The sequence below is a fragment of the Pseudomicrostroma glucosiphilum genome (assembly GCF_003144135.1).
Source record: "Pseudomicrostroma glucosiphilum strain MCA 4718 unplaced genomic scaffold BCV69scaffold_1, whole genome shotgun sequence".
NCBI lineage: Eukaryota > Fungi > Basidiomycota > Exobasidiomycetes > Microstromatales > Microstromataceae > Microstroma > Microstroma glucosiphilum.
In genome coordinates this window covers 1,735,693-1,753,098 of record NW_020289913.1, presented here as the reverse complement: position 1 = coordinate 1,753,098, position 17,406 = coordinate 1,735,693, and the positions used below count along the sequence as shown (strand labels likewise).

The window sequence follows — 17,406 nt, the reverse complement described above, 5'->3', positions numbered from 1 at the left end:
TCGACGAGGCAGCTCCGCGGACAGATCAGCGTTCTTCGCAAGCTGATGGCAAGTCAAGTTCGTAGGAAGAAGGAGGAGACCTAGGCGCATGACATGACATGCTATGCTATGCTCTTCCTGGCAGCAGCAGCCATCGAGAGAGCAGGCGTGGCGGTCCTCGGGAGATGTCCGAGGTGGACGTGACCCTGCCTTGTCCACTTTGGCGGCGGGCGGAGATGAGCGCGCCGTGGCCCGTCGCGAGGGGAATTGAATTTTTTCCCTTTTGGCGGGCGGACGGGGAGTGGGAGCAAAGAGCAACGAAGACTCCACCCAAGGGAACATCGTCCTACTCCTTATCCTCCTCCCCCTGATCGCTGCATATAGTGACGACCATCACCACCACCTACACCTACACCTCGCCATGTGTGGTATCCTCGCGCTGCTCCTCTCCTCGCAGTCGGCTTCTGCCGCACCGGAGATCAACGAAGCACTCTCCCTTCTGCAGCATCGAGGACAGGATGCTGCAGGAATCGTCACCTGCGGGCCGGGAGGACGATTCTACCAGTGCAAAGCAAACGGAATGGTGAGGGACGTCTTCGACAGCAACTCCTTGGCAAGGCTCAGGGGAAGTATGGGAGTCGGACATGGTGAGTCACCGCTGAAGAGGAGATTACCGAGCTGCCAGCAGAGCTCGCGTCCAGCGGCTGGGGTTTGACCACCTTCTCTTGCCTTCCCTGTATGTATGATAGTCCGCTACCCCACTGCTGGCTCCTCAAATCACGCAGAGGCTCAGCCCTTCTACGTAAATGCCCCCTACGGTATCGTCTTTGCACACAATGGCAACCTCATCAACACACATGAGCTTCGCTCCTTCTTGGACGCAGAAGCCCACAGGCACATCAACACAGACAGTGACTCGGAGCTTCTGCTCAACATCTTCGCCAACAATTTGCAGGCCACTGGCAAGTTCCGAATCAATGAAGAGGACATCTTCACCGCCATTGCAGGTCTCATGAAGCAGGCAAAGGGTGGCTACACCTGTGTCGCCATGTTGGCCGGATTCGGTATCATTGCCTTTAGGGATCCCAACGGTATTCGACCCCTCGGCATGTGCTCACGCCCAGCTGTTGATTTGGACGCCAGCAACAGCCGATCTGGTTCTGCTACACCCACTGCACACAATCGAGACTACTGCTTCACCTCAGAATCAGTCGTCTCGGATGCGCTAGGATTCGAGGACTTCGAAGACGTCAAGCCAGGAGAGGCCATCATCATCACTCGTCACAAGGTCTCGCGTCGTACCCTGGTCAAGCCCGAGGAGTTCGTCTTTGCACCTGACATCTTCGAGTATGTCTACTTTGCACGACCTGACTCGGTCATGGACGGTATCTCCGTCTACCGCTCCAGAATCGCTATGGGTGACCGTCTGGCTGTCACAGTCAGAAAAACGCTGAGGGCGAGAATGGAGACGATTGATGTGGTTATTCCAGTGCCCGATACCTCGCGAGTCGCAGCACTGCAAGTAGCACAGTCTCTCGGCGTTCCTTACAGGGAAGGCTTCGTCAAGAACCGCTATGTTGGACGAACGTTCATCATGCCAGGTCAGAGTGTGCGAAGGAAGAATGTGAGGAGGAAACTGAATGCCATGGCCATGGAGTTCTCGGGAAGGAACGTCCTCATCGTGGACGACTCCATCGTCCGAGGAACCACATCGCGAGAGATCATCCAGATGGCCAGGGACGCCGGCGCCAAGAGGGTCATCATGGCCTCGTGCGCTCCCCCTATCCGCTACTCGAACGTCTACGGTATCGACATGCCCTCGAGACACGAGCTTGTCGCGCACAATCGCACAGAAGAGGAAGTAGCTGCTCACATTCAAGCAGATGTGGTCATCTACCAGACTCTACCAGATCTGATCGAGGCAGTGCAGGAAGCCAACCCAGCCATTGCCCAATTCGACTGCTCCGTCTTTGATGGAAAGTACGTCACGGGTGATGTGGACGACAAGTACCTCGCTGGACTGGAGACATTGAGGAGCGAGAATGCCAAGCTGAAGGTCAAGAACACTACTATCCCAACGAGCGGCAGCGGAGCTCTCGTTGGTCCGCCCGGAGAGGGAGCCAGTGATCCAAAGATGGCTGCTCCCCCCGCTGACGAGGCCGCCGTGGCCGCTGGTGGCGTGTCAGCAGGGAAGCAAGAGAATGGCAATGGTCTCATTCTACCTGGTGAGACAGCGGGTGTGAATGGAGCAAGGCATGAGGAAGAGGAGGAGACGAACATGTCGTGTCAGGGTCCGATGAATGGCGCGGATGATCTCGGACTCTTCAATGGTTGGAGTCGTTGAGTATTCCCGATATCGACCCCGGACCTGTCGTGGCAATGATTGTTCCCAGCTCCAATTACTACACTACCTGTCTTCTTCTCGTCTCTATCATCATCTCTTCTCAATCAAGTCACCGATTTCCTTTTTGATCTTGCACAGACAAGTGTGCTCACTGTTATAGCCGCTCTGTCCATTGCCTTCTTCCGCCAGCACTCAAAGTCGCAGCACGCCCACTAATCTGTTCTCACTAGGATGAATGAATGAATGCGTTCTGTCGAGAGCCTACAAGTACACAGTGAATAAATCTGAACAGCGGCTGCTTTCCGCCTTGAAGCTGGGTGAGCTGGATGCCATGCTACCCTGCTTCACCCCCGATCCCTTTCGCCCAGCCCTTTAGCCTGTACTCTACTCCTCCTCGCTCTCCTCTTCGCTGCTCTCGTCGCTTCCCGCCTCTCCCACACCCAGCCCGCGTCTTCCTCTGCCGACGGTGCTCATGGCCACTTCGGCAGCAGCGGCTGCAGCGCCAGCAGCACCGTTGCCCGCCTTGCTCGCCTTGAGTCGTTGACCTGAGAAAATAGCGCCATAAGGATTCTCAAGAGTCAGCACTCTACGTCAAGCACGGCACACCTTTCGCTCTGCCCTACTCACGAATCAATATCAACCTTGCTTCTCTATCCCTCCTCTCAACCTTCTTCAACCTCTTGAGCATATCCCTCTTCAAATCCCAATTAACTCTCTTGGGTGCAATTCCCGCCAAGTCCAATTCTCTAACCCTCCTGGCTTCTTCCTCTCGGAGTACTTCTTCCTGCACCCCTTTGACCTCGTCCTCGATGCCCTTTACGGTGCTCCAAGTCCCATCGCGCGCCTGACCTGTCATGGGATCCCAATTACGGAAGCGACGTAGCAGGATGCCTTCGGCGGAGGAATCGGCGAGACGCTGTGCGGAAGATTCACTGCTGGGGTTTGCTAGATCTGCTGCTGCTGTTGCTGCTGCTTCGCCTGATCCATCGTCATCGTTCACTTCTTGGAGGTGCCGGGTAGGGCGAAGGGAGGTCCGTTGTGAAGAGAGAAAGGCGCGTCGAAAGGGGTGGATGGACGAGGAGGAAGAGCCTGCTGCTCCTGCTGAAGCTGACGCTGAAGCTGATGGACCAGAGTCTTGCTGTTGATCTCGTGTTTCCCGAAGACTCTTCAGGCGAGCCTGGCGCGAGGCATTGTAAGCCTCCATGCTGATCGATACGAGGAGAAGGTGATGGTGACCTTGGTTGCGATGTAGAGCGCAATCCCTTGTCTTGTCCATCGGAAGGAACCAAGGGCAAGTCGGAGCGGAGACGAAGCGAGCAGTCGTGGCCCCGAACCAAGTGGACTGGCAATGCGCCTGCACAGAGCGGAGCCGCGATGTCACCCGCTCACTCAGCGGACTGCAACGCCCGGGCGTAAGGAAAGTCAGACCATAGCAGCGTGCAACGGACTGACTCCTTCCACCCTTCCTACCAAGACCACCACCACAGCTCATTCATCCTCACATCATGATTGCCGTACAGTCACAACCCTCGACGTCGGCCCTCGCCTCCTTCCCTGCCGTCCCTCCCGCCGAGTCCGCTGCACCGACACAAGTCGCAGAGGCTCTCCCAGACACGGTCCCAGAGAACGCCCCCGCCCACTGTCCCGGCACAGACTCGACCGAAGCGGGCAAAGCGTCTGCCTGTGAAGGATGTCCTAACCAATCTACCTGTGCTACCACGCCCAAGGGTCCTGATCCTGATCTACCCAAGATCAAGGAAAGGATGAAGGGAATTCGGAATAAGATTCTGGTCATGAGTGGGAAAGGTGGGGTGGGGAAGAGTACATTCACTAGTATGCTTGGATGGGCTTTCAGTGGCGATGAGAAGATTCAGGTGAGTTGGAGGCCTTCATGAGTGGGACCTCGCAGGAAGATTCAAGCGATCAGCTCCATTGATCCGCAAAGCTTACGCCTGCTGCTCTTCTTGTACCTTGCGCCACCTATCCTTCTCCACCTCTAGACGGCCATCATGGACATCGACATCTGCGGTCCCTCGATTCCGACCATTCTCGGCCTCTCCACCTCCTCCATCCATTCCTCAGCCACAGGCTGGTCTCCCGTCTACCTCTCCGATAACCTCTGCTGTATGAGCATCGGATTCCTCCTCCCCTCGGCCAATTCGGCGGTGATCTGGAGAGGACCCAAGAAGAATGGACTCATCAAGCAATTTTTGATGGATGTAGATTGGTGTGGTGGACTGAAAGAGGAGGAGCACGAAGAAGAAGAAGAAGAAGAAGAAGAAGAAGAAGAGCAAGCCTCCAAGCCAAATGTTGGCGAGGTCGTCACCACGAATGGGAACGGGGATGCGAACGGTCACCGTGCCTCCTCGCGCCGTTCGCACGCTCTAGATTACATGCTCATCGATACTCCCCCTGGCACTTCCGACGAGCACCTCAGTATCGTCTCCTACCTTCAAGAATCCGGCATCAACGGAGCCATTCTCCTCACCACTCCCCAAGAAATCTCCCTCCAAGATGTACGCAAGGAGATCAATTTCCTCCGAAAAGTCAAAGTGCCCATCCTGGGAGTCGTGGAGAACATGGCTGGTTTCGTATGTCCAGCATGTCATGGGCGGAGCGACATCTTCTATCCATCGACGGGAGGGGCAAAGGCGCTTTGTGAAGATGAGGGACTGACATTCTTGGGAAGTGTGCCGTTGGACCCGAGGATTGGGAAGTGTGCAGATCTGGGGGAGAGCTTTGTGGATGAGTATCCAGAGAGTCCAGCCAGTACTGCCTATCTAGAGATTATTGACAGTGAGTTCAAAGTCGTACATGAGCCACTCGGGCCCCGGGGCACGGGGCACGGGGCAAGGGACAAGGGGCAAGGGGCAAGTAGGAGACTTCCGAAGCTGACTTCTCATCTTTGCCTCTACCACCACCACCACCAACACCACACGCTCTCTTGCGCTCCAAACAGAAATTCGCGAACTGGCTCCTTGATCTTCTCTCCTCTTCTCTTCTCTTCTCCATTCCTCCATTTCCCCCCCCCGCCCCCTACCTCTCCTCTTATTGTCCTACTTGGCTCCTCTCAGTCTCATTCATGTACATATACCCGCATACCTTAGACCTTCCTTCCTTCCTCCCCCTTTATCTCTCTTCCAGATTCTCGAGGTCCGAGGTCCGAAGTCCCATAATGTACCATACAATAGAATGTCTCAGCACTCAGCACAACGACTCGATGCACTGCATCTACTACACTCCCGCCACACCCAGTCATCTCATGTTTGGTCTGGTCAGGAGCTAGGGTAGGGTAGACAGACACACGAGGAGACAGACGGACAGAGGCTCTATTCAATTCGTGGTTTTCCATTCTGTGCAAAGAAGAAGAAGAAGACAAGCAAGACGGGACAAAAAAAAAAAAAAAAAGAAGACGAGACCTCGTTCTCCTCCCTTCCTTATTCCTTTCCTATCCCTCTCTGAATTCTCCAATGAACCTCCTACAGGGCAAGAGCCATTGCGCACCTTTTCACTCTCACGAAAGAGGAAAGTGTGAGCACGCGCTTATGCCTGGTAGGTGGAGCTGGCCACACGTCCTCCCCTTCCGGTCCAGTTGACGTGGACGGGCTGACCCTCGGGCCTCTCCTTGGTGCCGAATCCAGGGGCAATCTCAAAGGTGTGGGCACCGAAGAGATCACGCTGAGCCTGGAGCAGCGAAGCGGGGAGCTGGGCGGTACGGTAACCGTCGTAGAAGGCCAGGGCAGTGGAGAAGGCGGGGGTGGGGATACCAAGCAGAATAGCCTTGGCCACAACTCGCCTCCAGCCGTCCTGAGCCTTGTGGATGGCCTTGTTGAAGAAGTCGTCGAAGAGGAGGTTCTCCAGCTCGGGGTTCTTGCGGTAAGCATTGGTGATGTCCTTGAGGAAGACGGATCGGATGATGCATCCTCCACGCCACATCAGGGCAATACCGGCATTGTTGAGCTTCCAGTCGTTGGCCTTGGCAGCAGAGTTCATCAGGATGAAACCCTGAGAGTAGGAGATGATCTTGGAGGCGTACAGGGCCTGCTCCAGGTCATCGATGAACTGCTGCTTGTCGCCCTGGAAGGGCTCGATCTTGGGTCCACCAAGAACCTTGGAGGCACGCACACGCTCCTCCTTGAGGGACGACAGGCATCGGGCGAAGACGGCCTCACCGATGAGAGTTACTGGCTGTCCGAGGTCCAGAGCGTCAATGGCAGTCCACTTTCCGGTACCCTTCTGTCCAGCAGCGTCGAGGACCTTGGTGACGAGGGGAACTCCGTCATCGTCGTTGAACCTGAGAATGTCACGAGTGATCTCGATCAAGAACGAGTCGAGGACACCAGTGTTCCACTTCTCGAAGATGTCGGCAATCTCGGCCTCCTTGAGACCCAGTCCTCGCTTGAGGATGTCGTAAGCCTCACAGATGAGCTGCATGTCTCCGTACTCGATACCGTTGTGCACCATCTTGACGTAGTGGCCGGAACCGGTCTGACCGACCCACTCACAGCAGGCCTCACCATCAGACTGAGCAGCAGTCTTCTGGAAGATCTCCTTGAGGTGGGGCCATGCCTCGTCCGAACCACCAGGCATGATGGAAGGGCCGTGGCGGGCACCCTCCTCACCACCAGACACACCGGCACCAACGAAGAGGAGTCCCTTGGCCTCGAGAGCCTTGGTCCTTCGGATGGAGTCGGGGTAGTGGGAGTTACCACCGTCGATGATGATGTCACCCTTCTCGAGGTGGGGGGTGAGCTGGTCGATGAAGGCATCGACGGCAGATCCGGCCTTTACGAGGATGATCATCTTACGAGGGCGCTTGAGCTTGGCAACGAACTCCTCGACCGAGTGAGCACCAACAATCTTGGTGCCTGGCAATACCGGAGGGAAGGGAAGGGAATGGTGGAAGCAATCAGCGTGGCGTGCTCGTAGGGATATACTAGCTCAGGCTGTACTCAGCGCCGAGACTCACCCTTGGCCTCGTCGTTCAGGAAGTCGTCGACCTTGCTGGTGGTACGGTTGTAAGCACATACGGTGAATCCCTTGTCTGCAAGGGGACATCAAGAAGAGCACAAATGAGGGTAGAGGACGTAAGTATATGGATAGACGATGAGCGCCCACAATGGACCCTGCCTTGGCGATGTCCGGCTATGCCAAGCCTGGGTGATGACGGTCTGCCCTGATTGTACTCACCGTTCATGTTGAGGATCAGGTTCTGGCCCATGACGGCCAGACCGATCAGACCGATGTCGGCGCTGTGAAAGAAGACGGTGCATACAGGGTGGTGGTCAGTGTGTGTTCTCGGTGATAAGGCATGGCCAGTGCTGATAAAGGAGGTGGTGGTGCGCAGCATGACTGTCAAGTGCAAAGCTAGAGCAATGCTGAGGTCCTAGACACCTTCACGATAGGTGATGGGTGATGACTGCTGCTCTCCGCACCTCTACTCTGCGTTTCCCTTCCTCGGAGAACTGTGGATCTTCGCAACTTGTCTGCCCGGGTCAAGTGGACTGGCCTGCAACAACTCACACAGCTTGCTCGGAAGACATGGTGTTGAGTAACTTTTTGGGATCAAGGTGTGAGACGAGGTTGTTGATTCTGTTCAGCGCCACTGTATCGATGTGACGATGGTGATGGGGGGGGAGGACAGATGGGTTGGTGTAGAATGGTTGGAAGGAAGGAAGAAGGGGGCGGCGAGCAGCGGGCGTGCGGTGGAAGGAGTGGGTGGCTGACTGGGCGGGTGAGGCTGGCCTACTGGCTGGCTGGCTGGCTGGCTGCGTTGGTGCGTACGTGCCTCGAGGTCGCTCGGCTCTGGTGCTGCCTCGCACGCGGGATGACGCTGAGGTCCTTCGACGTCGATCGTCCGCGTGGCTTCTCCTCCCCCCCCTCTGGCTCCTTTGCGCGGTTGCCCGACGTCCCTTCTACCCAACATCTGCCCCGCCCCGCTCCCCCATTCGGCACTTTTTCGGCCATTAGGACAAAAAGCAGGAACGGCAGCAACGGACTCAAGATTCCACTCACACACGTTGCCGATCGGCGACGACAAGTACACACCGCGATAAGTAGCGGCAGAGAAGGAAGGGGCAATTGGGTTCCAGGATCCTCCGGTTCCCGTCATGATTTCCGGAAGAGACAATCGCAGACGTTTTCGGCGCCCCTAGAGATGCTGTCTGACCCCTCAACTCGTCACACCTTTTTCTCCGTGTCGCCTGGGCAAGGGCTCACAGGCAGGCGCAGAGAAGTGCAGAACGTATTTCGGTCTTGCTCTCCAACTGTGTGCTCCCCCGATCACTGTACACTGGGTGGGCAGCCTTGACAGAAGACCTCAGTCTGTGACACAGGGCTTGTACGATATGCCTGCTAGACTTTGCTTGACAAGAGGCTGCAAGAGTAGTGGAGTGAGACACCCCTCGCGTGGCGTGTCCATCGCGCCAATTTCTCGGCGTCGGAAGCGCGTGTGCACTGTCCATGCTACTCTCCACTCCACTCAAACGAGGCGAATGTTGAGAAGGCTGATCATCACTACAGGTCTCTCCTTGACGCGTTCCTTGCCCCTCGCGAAGCCTGTGCCCTTGCCCTTCCTCAGACGTCTCCCTCAGCTGTCATTCTCCTTCATGGTGGCCTCTCGCCGGGCGTCCCGCACCTCCAAGCCGATCCAGGAGGAGCCTTCTGCCGCGGCCTCCCCGAGCAATAAGCGGAAACTGAAGCAAGGAGCCGAGGAGGCAGAGGCTGCTGACACCAAGGCTGCCACTGGGGCAGCAAAGAAGCCAAAGGGGCGGGCCAGCAAGGCTCAAAAGGAGGAGGAGCCGGAGCCAGCAAAAGCGGTGGAGGATGACGGTGCCGCTACAGAGGCCACCGCAGGGCCTTCTGCTCCTTCTGCACCCAAGAAGTCGCGTCGGAAGGCTACGGCAGGAGGTGAACCCGACTCGCCAGCTGCTCCGAGCGGCAATGACATCTTTGCCTTCGAAGGCTGCCCAAAGACAGTGGACATCCCCAATCCTCTCTCCTTTACAGACTCTCCTCGCCCTTCGACCTCGTTCCGCATAGCAAGCTGGAACATTGTCTCGCTCAAGTCAGCAGAGCCCAAGGGCTTGACCAGATACCTCGAGGCCGAAGACGCGGATCTTGTCGTTCTGACCGAGACAAAGGTGAACGAGGTCCCCTCCTTCTTCCAGTCCTCTCGCTACCCACACCAGACCTGGGGCATCGGAAGCACAAAGTCCTATGCTGGCATTGCCATTCTGTCCAAGATCGAACCGCTATCCGTCCAAAAAGGTCTACCAGAGCTGGCAGACTACGACTCAAAGGGAAGGTGTATCACGGTAGAGTTCGAAGGGTGCTATGTCGTGGGGACCTATTGCGTCAATGCTGGTGAGGGACTCAAGACGATGGAGGCCAAGAAGAAGTGGAACCACGCCCTCTCTGCCCACCTTGCCAAGCTCGATGAGAAGAAGCCGGTGATATGGACCGGCGACCTGAATGTGGTCATCGATGAGCGGGATCTTGCAAAGGCCAGCGCCAAGTGGAACAAATCTCCAGGGTATACTCAGATTGAGTGCGATCAACATAGGGCCTTCTTGGAGGGCAGCTTTCTGGAGGGAGCCAAGCCTTTCAAGGACGTTTGGAGGGAGAAGCACCCCGATGCTGTCGGTCACTTTACCTTCTATGGGTGGAGGGGACAATGCAGAATCAAGGGTATTGGCTGGAGACTCGACTCTTTCATTGTGAGTACACCTGGAGCGAAGTTCACCTCGCTCACTTCTGACAGAGGGACATCTGCTTACCTCTGCCCCCCTCTTCCTTCCTTTTTATTCCACTAGGTGTCCGAACGAGCACAAGAGCACTGCACCAAGTGCGAGATCCGACATGAAGTCTACGGTGCCAGGTGAGTTCTTCGAAATTGCTTTGCTCACTCTTGTCCGGCGTCCACTGACGACACCAGCATTCTTCCCCTGACCTGCTTTGCCTTCTCCCGATTGCAGTGATCACGTACCCATCTTTGCAGACTTTGATGCCAAGCTCTTCCAGGCCAGCTCATAGCGTTGCAGTGGCAATGTAGACGACAGTGCAGGGTCTTCCGGAGGTAAAGGCCCAATTGAGGAAAGGGACGGACAGCATTGCTCTATATCTACTTTTGCACACCACCCGCTCATCGGCAATCACGTATCATCTTTTGCAACCTTTGACAACTTCATGTAGAATAAGAAAGGGACGCGTATCTTGCGTGAGGTATAGACAGATGTATCCACTACTTTTCTGCAAGGGCCAGTGACAACAAGAAGCAGAGGGATTGTCAGCAAAATGAATGATGAAGCACTTGACTCTGCGTCGTACTCACTTCCAATTCCCTTGAACCATTTGGGCACCTTCTTCTCCCTCGCCTCACCTTCCACTGAGCTCGATGGTCCACCCAGAGTTTGTCCTCCGGCCGCAGGAGCAGCTCCTCCCTGCGTCTCACCCATCTTCGGCGCCTCCAGCGGCTTTCCCTCTCCTCTCAGATCCTCACTAATAGGCGCAAGTGCAGCCGACGAATTGAGCCCTTCATCCCCTGCCCCCGTCCAGCGCACCGAAACAATGGCTCCCCCGCCCCAGCCCATCTCGCCAATCGTCTTTCCCCGAAACTCCTGGCCGGGCTTTTTTGCCACACGCGGACGGCCGGGTAGAGCTGCCGGTAGGGGTGGACCGGTGATGCCTTCTTCGGGAAAGTCGATCTTGGGCGGGGAGGTGTACAGCGTAAATGGCTTGGATGAGTGAGTGGAGAGGAGGGCGGAGCGCAGCAGTGGATAGAGATTGGGGAGGGGGGTAGTCGAGGGGAGAGTGTACTCTAGGAGGGTCCGGTCTGAGAAGCGGAAGCGGACATGTATCTTAGGGGTCCCAGAAGTAACAGGTAGGGAGGTGACAAAGAGCATCAAGTCAGTACTACAAGTAGGCCCACTTCTGATGGCTCGTCGAACTCACCTCTTCAAATGCTCTTCTCCCAGGTCCCCCCGCCCGAGATTCATGTTTGTCCCTCATAGCCTGGGTCATGAGCGGCGCGTCCGGCCCTACGCCTGCCCTCTTGTTGCTCTGAATCGTAGAGGCGTACGCGGCCTGCAGCTCGGCCATTGTGGGCTTCGCCTCATCGCTCGGAGCCGGTAAAGGGGGCGTGAGAGTAGCCGGGGCTGTTGCTGCTGCTGATGAAGAGGACGAGGGGAACGAGGAAGGAGGGAGCAGCACCTTTGGTCTAGGAAAGGCTGAGGAGGCCGAGGCAGTGGGTGTGGATGTGGCAGCAGGGGTAGGAGGAGGAGGGGGTGGTGCTGAGGTTGATGTTGAGCTGACAGCCGCGGGCGTCGCTCCTACCGGCGGCGCTATCACTGGCGTGTCGTTCTCTGCCATGGCTCTCGAGATTCGACAGTACTTGTCTACTTGACGTTGATGGTATGGTGATTGTGGCAGTGAGAAGTATCGCTGAGCCACTGATTGCCTGCCCTTCTCGTACTCGTCTGCCTCCACGTCTGGCGCATTTGCCTCTTTCCGTCTGTCTCTCCGCCGCTTTCCTCAGCTGCCTTCTTCTTGCCACGCCCAATCCGCAACCGTACCCTCTACGTCTCACCCGCTCGCTCAAAGGATGAATTCGGTGAGCTCTGAAGGTCTCCCCAGACTTATTGAGCGCTACAGCGACTAATGCTATGTCCCTTCTTCTCCCAACCCCCGTGCTGCCAGTGTCAATCGATCCGGGACGACCTCGCCTCCTGTCTCCTCGCCTCCCCTTGCGTGCAAGAGCAAGGAAAGTCCGCCCAGGATTGTCTACGCAACGAGAAGGAGTCGCTACCGCTAGAATGTCAGAACATCTACAAGAGCTATGTCGCTTGTAAGAGGGGAATGGTGAGTGTTGCCCAAGAGAGGGAAAGAACGGCGGAGCGGAAGAGCGGAAGCGGCTAGGTTAGGGTCATACGAGGCTGACCATTCTTCCTCTGGCTGGACCTTCAGCTCGACATGAGGAAAAGGTGAGCTCAAGTTGGTCTCAGCAAACTTGATAGGCTTCAGCCTCTGACTTCTGTTCTCATTTCATACACCTTTGCAGATTCCGGGGAAACGCACCCGCAGCGACGAAGCGGACGAATGCTCCAGGCGGAACATCACAGGTGGACAGCGCTGCAGTGGATACGGCCTAGCGAGTCTTTAGGCAAGGAGAGGCGGACACGAACGAAGAGAGGCAAGGCGACGACGAGCTATGGTCCGCACTGTATAGTATAGCATTTCTCCACTCAATCAGCATGATAGGCACGATTCATCACTCATTCCACTACACTTCGGCGTTGGGTCACTGAACAATTGAGGGCGAGCCCCTTCTGAAGCTCACGCGACTTCTGCCTCCTCCCTCAAAAGCATCATCGTTATTGAACTCCTCTTGCGCCAGCAATTCCTCGAGAGCATTGCTCTGGCTCTTGCGTGTCGATTCTCCATACGGGCTCTCCTCGTCTCGTCTAGGCGCAGGCTTGCGGGGCGTCGTCGCGGATGTCGTCTGATAGCTGGTGCGCCTGACACTAGACAACTGGCGACCATCCGGACGAGGATAAGAGGATGACACAGGACGTAAAGGAGCCGGAGAGCTTAGTCGAGGCAACAGGCCGGGTCGAGGGCGTGTTACGGTTTCAGCTTGCGGACCACGGATACTCTGTGTTGGCGACATGCTGGTGCGTCGCTCATCTTGCTGCTGGCTTCCCTCATCGTTCCTCGTGCGCAGAGCGTTAGCTCTCTGCGACTCCTTCTCCAGCTGGTACCGAGACTTCATCCTGGCGACAAAGGACATCTCAGACGCCGTGGTCCCGTTTGATAGAGTCCTGGAGACAGTGGGGCTTCGAGAACCCTGTCGCAGCCCTTGTATTTGTCTTTCCTCCTCTTGAGTCTGCAAGGCGAAGTAGTCCTGCGATCCTTGTGGCAGCGGCGAAGACGAGAGGGTAGAAGGCTTGGACTTCTGATTGGATGCCGGTGGGGAAGTGGCCCGCTCGAGGAATCTCAGCCGGTCCTCTGCTTCCCTGGCGCGTCGCTCCAGCGCCGCTTCCCTCTCTCTGCTCTCCTGTTGCTCGCGCTCTTGCTCCCAGAGGGAGCGTCGACGATCAAGATTCGGTGCGACAGTACTGCGCGGGAGAGTCGGTATCTCCGCCGCCTTATGCGAAGGCTTGGGCGAAACCCGGTCGTCAGGCTCGTAACGCTCTTGTGCCGTGACGGGGGTCTGTGGCTGATTCGCGGTATACTGACTCTCCGAGCTCGTATGGCTGCCTTTGGCGCTGGAAGGATAGCTTCCATCGGGCCAGTTGTGGCCGCCTGACACGGATCGATCGATCTCCGTCTGTCGAGCTGGTAACGTCGGAGAAGGAGCGCGACTGCCGGCCCGAGCAGGTCGAGATGCCGACGGTAACGGCAGGTGGCTTCCCTGCTCGTTGGGCGCTGGATCAGGTGGTGCTGCGTGGTGAGCTTGGAACGGAATAGATCGAGAAGTCAGGTGCGCTGTGTCAGGAGTCTCCACGGGAGCTCCAGCCATGCTGCGATACGAAGGAGGACGTCTCATGCTGCGATCTTGAGGATTGCCGTTACCCTGCCTTGCAGATAGAGAGGCAGCACCAGACGATTGCTCCCTGGCAACGAAGCCGTCCTTCTTGTCACTCGAGCTGGGATTCTGACCCTGCACCACCAGCTCTCGCGCTATTGGCTCAGAATTCCGTGCTTCCTCTGCCGCCAATGTGCTTGAAGGATCTCTTTCGTCTTCAGTCAGCGGTATGGGTGGCTGCAAAGGCATTGCCTCGCTGACACAAAAGTTGAGGGCTGCTGCCAATGGGCCAACGACAACGCCTGTGCATCGAACAGAGTCGCAGTGAGCTCGGAACGAAGAGTCAGCAATGCCTCCCAGGGTACTTGCAACTCGCAGACTGACGGCATGACTCTTGCCAGCCATGGCTGTAGCATGAGTATCTCTCGCCGCAGTGGTAGCGCTAGCGAGGGCTGAGATGGTTGAAATGTACTTCTCGTGGGCATCTGCCAGTGTTCGAGCGTTGGTAGTGGCCTTTCGCGTGCCCCTCTCGTACCCAAATTGGGCCTTCTTGATCTTGTCTTCTGTGATTGCGGCAAAGTCGTCGAGATTCTTCTCCTCCTTGGCGATCGTCTTGAAATGCTTTGCGCAGGCTTCATTGAGGGTGTCGTACTCCTTCTGTACTGCCTTGGCGTAGCGACCGCTCACCTCGTGCTGTGCAGCAAAGCTGTTCCCCGCCAGTGCAAGGGCAGTCGAAGGGTTGCGCTGCATTGTCTTGTTCTTAGCCAGGTCTGCACAGCCTATCCCGAGGGCTTTTTCCACCTTTGACAATTGAGCTTGCAGAGAGCGATACTCGTCAAAGTTGATCAATAGGGCTCCTATGGACTTCAGCAGCTTGTGCAGGTCGGCTCGCTCGATGTTCTGGTTAGCATTAGGGGTGACAGGCCTGGATGTAGCATGGAGACCGTTCTCTAGAGGTGCTGCACTGATGAGGCTCTGCACAGATGCGGGTCTATTTGGTAGAGTCAGCCCCATCTGGTGGGCCGCAAGGTCGGCCCTCTCATGTGGGAATGCCACAGTGTTAGGCCCCAGTGTGGGCGTGTTCGTGAAGGCGTGAGCTGGTCTATCATCAGCGGTGTGAGCACGATTTGGCGGGCTCGGTCTACTCGCCGGAAGGGAAGTAGGCTCCCGACCGCTGGCTATCCATGCCTGCTCTTGCTGCTGCTGGGATGACGCTGCAGCATCACGGCCGAGAACTCCACTGACCCCGGGCTGCGAGACGGAAGATAGGGTCGAGTCATAGCTGGCGATGTTGCCCTGCAGCCACTGGCCGGTGGAATGTCGCTGCTGCGAAGTAACTGCCTCCTCATTTGGGGCTCGCAACAATGCTGATGCTGGCCGGCGGCTCTGGTCGCTAGAGAAGAGATTCGACACGCGCTTCATACTGCTAGGGCGAGGTGAGATCAATATTGTCGGACATGTAGATCTCAGAACAAACAAAGCTCCTGAGATATAGGTAAGTCTGAGCTTCGGCCTGCTCCTATTGCGTCTTCACTTTGCTCCTATCTGCTCCTCTCGGCCGCGATCCGAGAGCGATGCCGGCCCTGCCGGGCTCGAGCTACGACCCTCTACGGAAAGGGGGCCATGGCGGGAGTGGCCAAGGGAAGCAAGTGACAGTGGCCCTGCATCGCGCGCGCATCACCCAGCCCAGCCCACGCCGCCCATCCGTCCGCCCGCCCGCTCGGCCGCCGATTTCGAATCCCAGTTGGACGGCTCCTACTATTCCCGATCCACGATTCACCCTACATCTTCCTAACCCGCTCGTATATACCTCGCTTCATCGCCTCTCGTCATCGTAGCAACAATGGGTCTCTCTCAGGCGCTGTACCAGGCTGTGTTCAAGAGGAATTCAATCTTGTACGTAGACGAAAGAGAGCTGGACAGAGCTGCGAGGAAGGATTGACGGCGAGGTACCAAACACGAGCCGTCTGCTGATCTGTCTCATTTCTTGCCTTTCTCCATTGCTCCCCTGCCGCTCTGCTGCCTTCTGCTCGAATCTGTTATCAATGTCCTCAATTGCGTCCCCTCATAGCGTCGGAACTGTCTTCACCGGAGCTTTCGCCTTCGGATTGGCCTTCGACACACTAGCAACCAAGCTCTGGGACAACCACAACGCTGGAGTGAGTGTCAATGGGTCTTGCAAGCGAAGATCGAGGGAAAGTGTATTTGGAATCAGCGCCATCAGTTGGACTCCTTGACGAGGCTGGCGGAGACAACAAAGCTCCGGCCCAGCCGCTGGTGGCAGGTGCCCATGGTGGGCTGGTACGCTGACACAAGCAGAGCAGCATGTGCGAGGGTCAGGACGAGCGGTAGGAGGAGCTCTCGATACATGCAAGGTTCACTGGCTGCTCATGCCGAGGGAGTCAGCCGAGATCAGTCTGAGAGGCTCAAATTGCAAGAGGAGACGACGGAGCAACTCGATGACTGACGACTTCTGCTGATCCTTCCGTGGCTCCCTCACTCTCACAGAAGCAATGGAAGGACATTCGAGACAAGATCAGTTCTCAAGCGGAAGAGTAAAGATGCGATGGCTCGAGGGGACTTTGCCGAGGTAGCCCAAAATCAGGGGAGTCAGAGGGACTGCCGGGTCTGAGGTAGCTCTTGTCGTACCTATCGAAGCGAAGACTCCGCAAAACCATGCGTTCTTGGTCCACAGCATGCTACTGTTCGTGGTATGATTGACAATGGACTGTACTCCTTGGAGCCCTGGCGAAAGACCTACTGCTGCGTACATCCACAACTCATCCCGCCTTATCCATCCCTGACTCCTCTGCTGAAGCTCAAGCAGCCGCGTCGGTTGATGATGAGGCCTTTGCCAGCTTGACTGCCTCTTGAGCTCCCTTTGCCTCCTCTGACTCTACCAAGTCCGAGTCGAGCCCCTCCTGCAATGCGCAATAGTGTGATATTGGAGCGTCAGAGATACTTTCTTCCTGCTTTCGTGCTTCTCTCGTGACTTACCAAGTAGATCTCCAGATCCTCTACAGCGGCTTCCAGCCTCCTTTGACTGTCTGGAATCATCTGAGCGCAATCTTGAAGGATTCGTTGCTGTACGTGCGCCAGACAGAGGGTCAGAGCAGGACTCGCCTTCGTATCAGCCGACGGTCCACTTCGTCTACAATTTCGGGGCGAGCGCAAGCTCTTCTTTCGACTCACCTGATTTTTCACATCCCACTCATCTTGACCTTCTGCTGTCGCCTTGTCCAGCTTAGTCTGCTGCTCTTGAGCTTCCTTTACGTACATGCCAGTCTCCTTTGTCAGACTATGTGAAGGAAGAGCGGAACAATGAGCTTCCAGAGCCACACTTCGTCTCGCCGAATCAACAAGAGCCCCACTGACCGTTTGACTACGCCTGTTTTGATGTTCAGCTGACGCTTGATGGCTACCTCGTCTCCCATGGTTGCAGCGTAGGGGTATATGAGCTCTGTGGTCTATCAGGAGCGAGAGAAGATCGAGGGCGAGCAAAGGAACAGGAGCAACCGAAGCTCGGAAGGTGAGCGGAGGCGCATCGACTCCGCCCGAG

At 56.5% G+C, this 17,406-nt stretch overlaps 11 protein-coding genes across 11 annotated transcripts; 6 read left to right on the top strand and 5 right to left on the bottom strand.

Annotated features, from left to right (window-relative positions):
* Window positions 1–297: 297 nt before the first annotated feature.
* On the top strand, window positions 298–2,450 carry BCV69DRAFT_255130 (amidophosphoribosyltransferase). Its single transcript, XM_025490574.1, has 2 exons — window positions 298–626; window positions 729–2,450. Exons 1-2 carry the CDS (start codon window positions 401–403, stop codon window positions 2,321–2,323), a joined length of 1,821 nt encoding a protein of 606 aa, XP_025351334.1. The 5' UTR covers window positions 298–400; the 3' UTR covers window positions 2,324–2,450.
* Window positions 2,451–2,500: 50 nt separating this feature from the next.
* On the top strand, window positions 2,501–2,901 carry BCV69DRAFT_22026 (hypothetical protein). The gene has a single exon (XM_025489813.1). The coding sequence runs from the start codon at window positions 2,650–2,652 to the stop codon at window positions 2,857–2,859; it is 210 nt and encodes a 69-aa protein (XP_025351333.1). The 5' UTR covers window positions 2,501–2,649; the 3' UTR covers window positions 2,860–2,901.
* BCV69DRAFT_22031 (hypothetical protein) lies at window positions 2,902–3,597 on the bottom strand. Its single transcript, XM_025489815.1, has one exon. It carries the CDS (start codon window positions 3,525–3,527, stop codon window positions 2,943–2,945), a length of 585 nt encoding a protein of 194 aa, XP_025351332.1. The 5' UTR covers window positions 3,528–3,597; the 3' UTR covers window positions 2,902–2,942.
* Window positions 3,598–3,810: 213 nt separating this feature from the next.
* Window positions 3,811–5,625, top strand: BCV69DRAFT_280068 (P-loop containing nucleoside triphosphate hydrolase protein). Its single transcript, XM_025491478.1, has 3 exons — window positions 3,811–4,197; window positions 4,324–5,119; window positions 5,283–5,625. Exons 1-3 carry the CDS (start codon window positions 3,829–3,831, stop codon window positions 5,303–5,305), a joined length of 1,188 nt encoding a protein of 395 aa, XP_025351331.1. The 5' UTR covers window positions 3,811–3,828; the 3' UTR covers window positions 5,306–5,625.
* An 89-nt stretch (window positions 5,626–5,714) lies between these two features.
* On the bottom strand, window positions 5,715–7,893 carry BCV69DRAFT_280067 (decarboxylating 6-phosphogluconate dehydrogenase). The gene is made up of 4 exons (XM_025491477.1): window positions 7,847–7,893; window positions 7,514–7,575; window positions 7,293–7,367; window positions 5,715–7,191 (listed from the first exon to the last, which is right to left on the bottom strand). The coding sequence occupies exons 1-4, from the start codon at window positions 7,864–7,866 to the stop codon at window positions 5,867–5,869; spliced, it is 1,482 nt and encodes a 493-aa protein (XP_025351330.1). The 5' UTR covers window positions 7,867–7,893; the 3' UTR covers window positions 5,715–5,866.
* Window positions 7,894–8,803: 910 nt separating this feature from the next.
* BCV69DRAFT_280066 (hypothetical protein) lies at window positions 8,804–10,678 on the top strand. Its single transcript, XM_025491476.1, has 4 exons — window positions 8,804–10,041; window positions 10,138–10,202; window positions 10,300–10,573; window positions 10,656–10,678. Exons 1-3 carry the CDS (start codon window positions 8,932–8,934, stop codon window positions 10,355–10,357), a joined length of 1,233 nt encoding a protein of 410 aa, XP_025351329.1. The 5' UTR covers window positions 8,804–8,931; the 3' UTR covers window positions 10,358–10,573; window positions 10,656–10,678.
* Window positions 10,477–11,692, bottom strand: BCV69DRAFT_296459 (hypothetical protein; the record flags this gene model as incomplete). Its single annotated transcript, XM_025494013.1, has 3 exons — window positions 10,477–10,573; window positions 10,652–11,181; window positions 11,276–11,692. 3 exons carry the CDS (start codon window positions 11,690–11,692, stop codon window positions 10,477–10,479), a joined length of 1,044 nt encoding a protein of 347 aa, XP_025351328.1.
* A 232-nt stretch (window positions 11,693–11,924) lies between these two features.
* BCV69DRAFT_296458 (hypothetical protein) lies at window positions 11,925–12,471 on the top strand (the record flags this gene model as incomplete). Its single annotated transcript, XM_025494012.1, has 4 exons — window positions 11,925–11,933; window positions 12,020–12,181; window positions 12,287–12,303; window positions 12,381–12,471. The coding sequence occupies 4 exons, from the start codon at window positions 11,925–11,927 to the stop codon at window positions 12,469–12,471; spliced, it is 279 nt and encodes a 92-aa protein (XP_025351327.1).
* Window positions 12,472–12,620: 149 nt separating this feature from the next.
* Window positions 12,621–15,269, bottom strand: BCV69DRAFT_292023 (hypothetical protein; the record flags this gene model as incomplete). Its single annotated transcript, XM_025493776.1, has 1 exon — window positions 12,621–15,269. One exon carries the CDS (start codon window positions 15,267–15,269, stop codon window positions 12,621–12,623), a length of 2,649 nt encoding a protein of 882 aa, XP_025351326.1.
* Window positions 15,270–15,646: 377 nt separating this feature from the next.
* Window positions 15,647–16,769, top strand: BCV69DRAFT_280063 (putative QCR9-ubiquinol--cytochrome-c reductase subunit 9). The gene is made up of 3 exons (XM_025491475.1): window positions 15,647–15,743; window positions 15,919–16,006; window positions 16,356–16,769. Exons 1-3 carry the CDS (start codon window positions 15,691–15,693, stop codon window positions 16,404–16,406), a joined length of 192 nt encoding a protein of 63 aa, XP_025351325.1. The 5' UTR covers window positions 15,647–15,690; the 3' UTR covers window positions 16,407–16,769.
* BCV69DRAFT_280061 (TBCA-domain-containing protein) lies at window positions 16,263–17,305 on the bottom strand. The gene is made up of 4 exons (XM_025491474.1): window positions 17,223–17,305; window positions 17,040–17,145; window positions 16,845–16,931; window positions 16,263–16,768 (listed from the first exon to the last, which is right to left on the bottom strand). The coding sequence occupies exons 1-4, from the start codon at window positions 17,279–17,281 to the stop codon at window positions 16,667–16,669; spliced, it is 354 nt and encodes a 117-aa protein (XP_025351324.1). The 5' UTR covers window positions 17,282–17,305; the 3' UTR covers window positions 16,263–16,666.
* Between the last annotated feature and the right edge of the window lie 101 nt (window positions 17,306–17,406).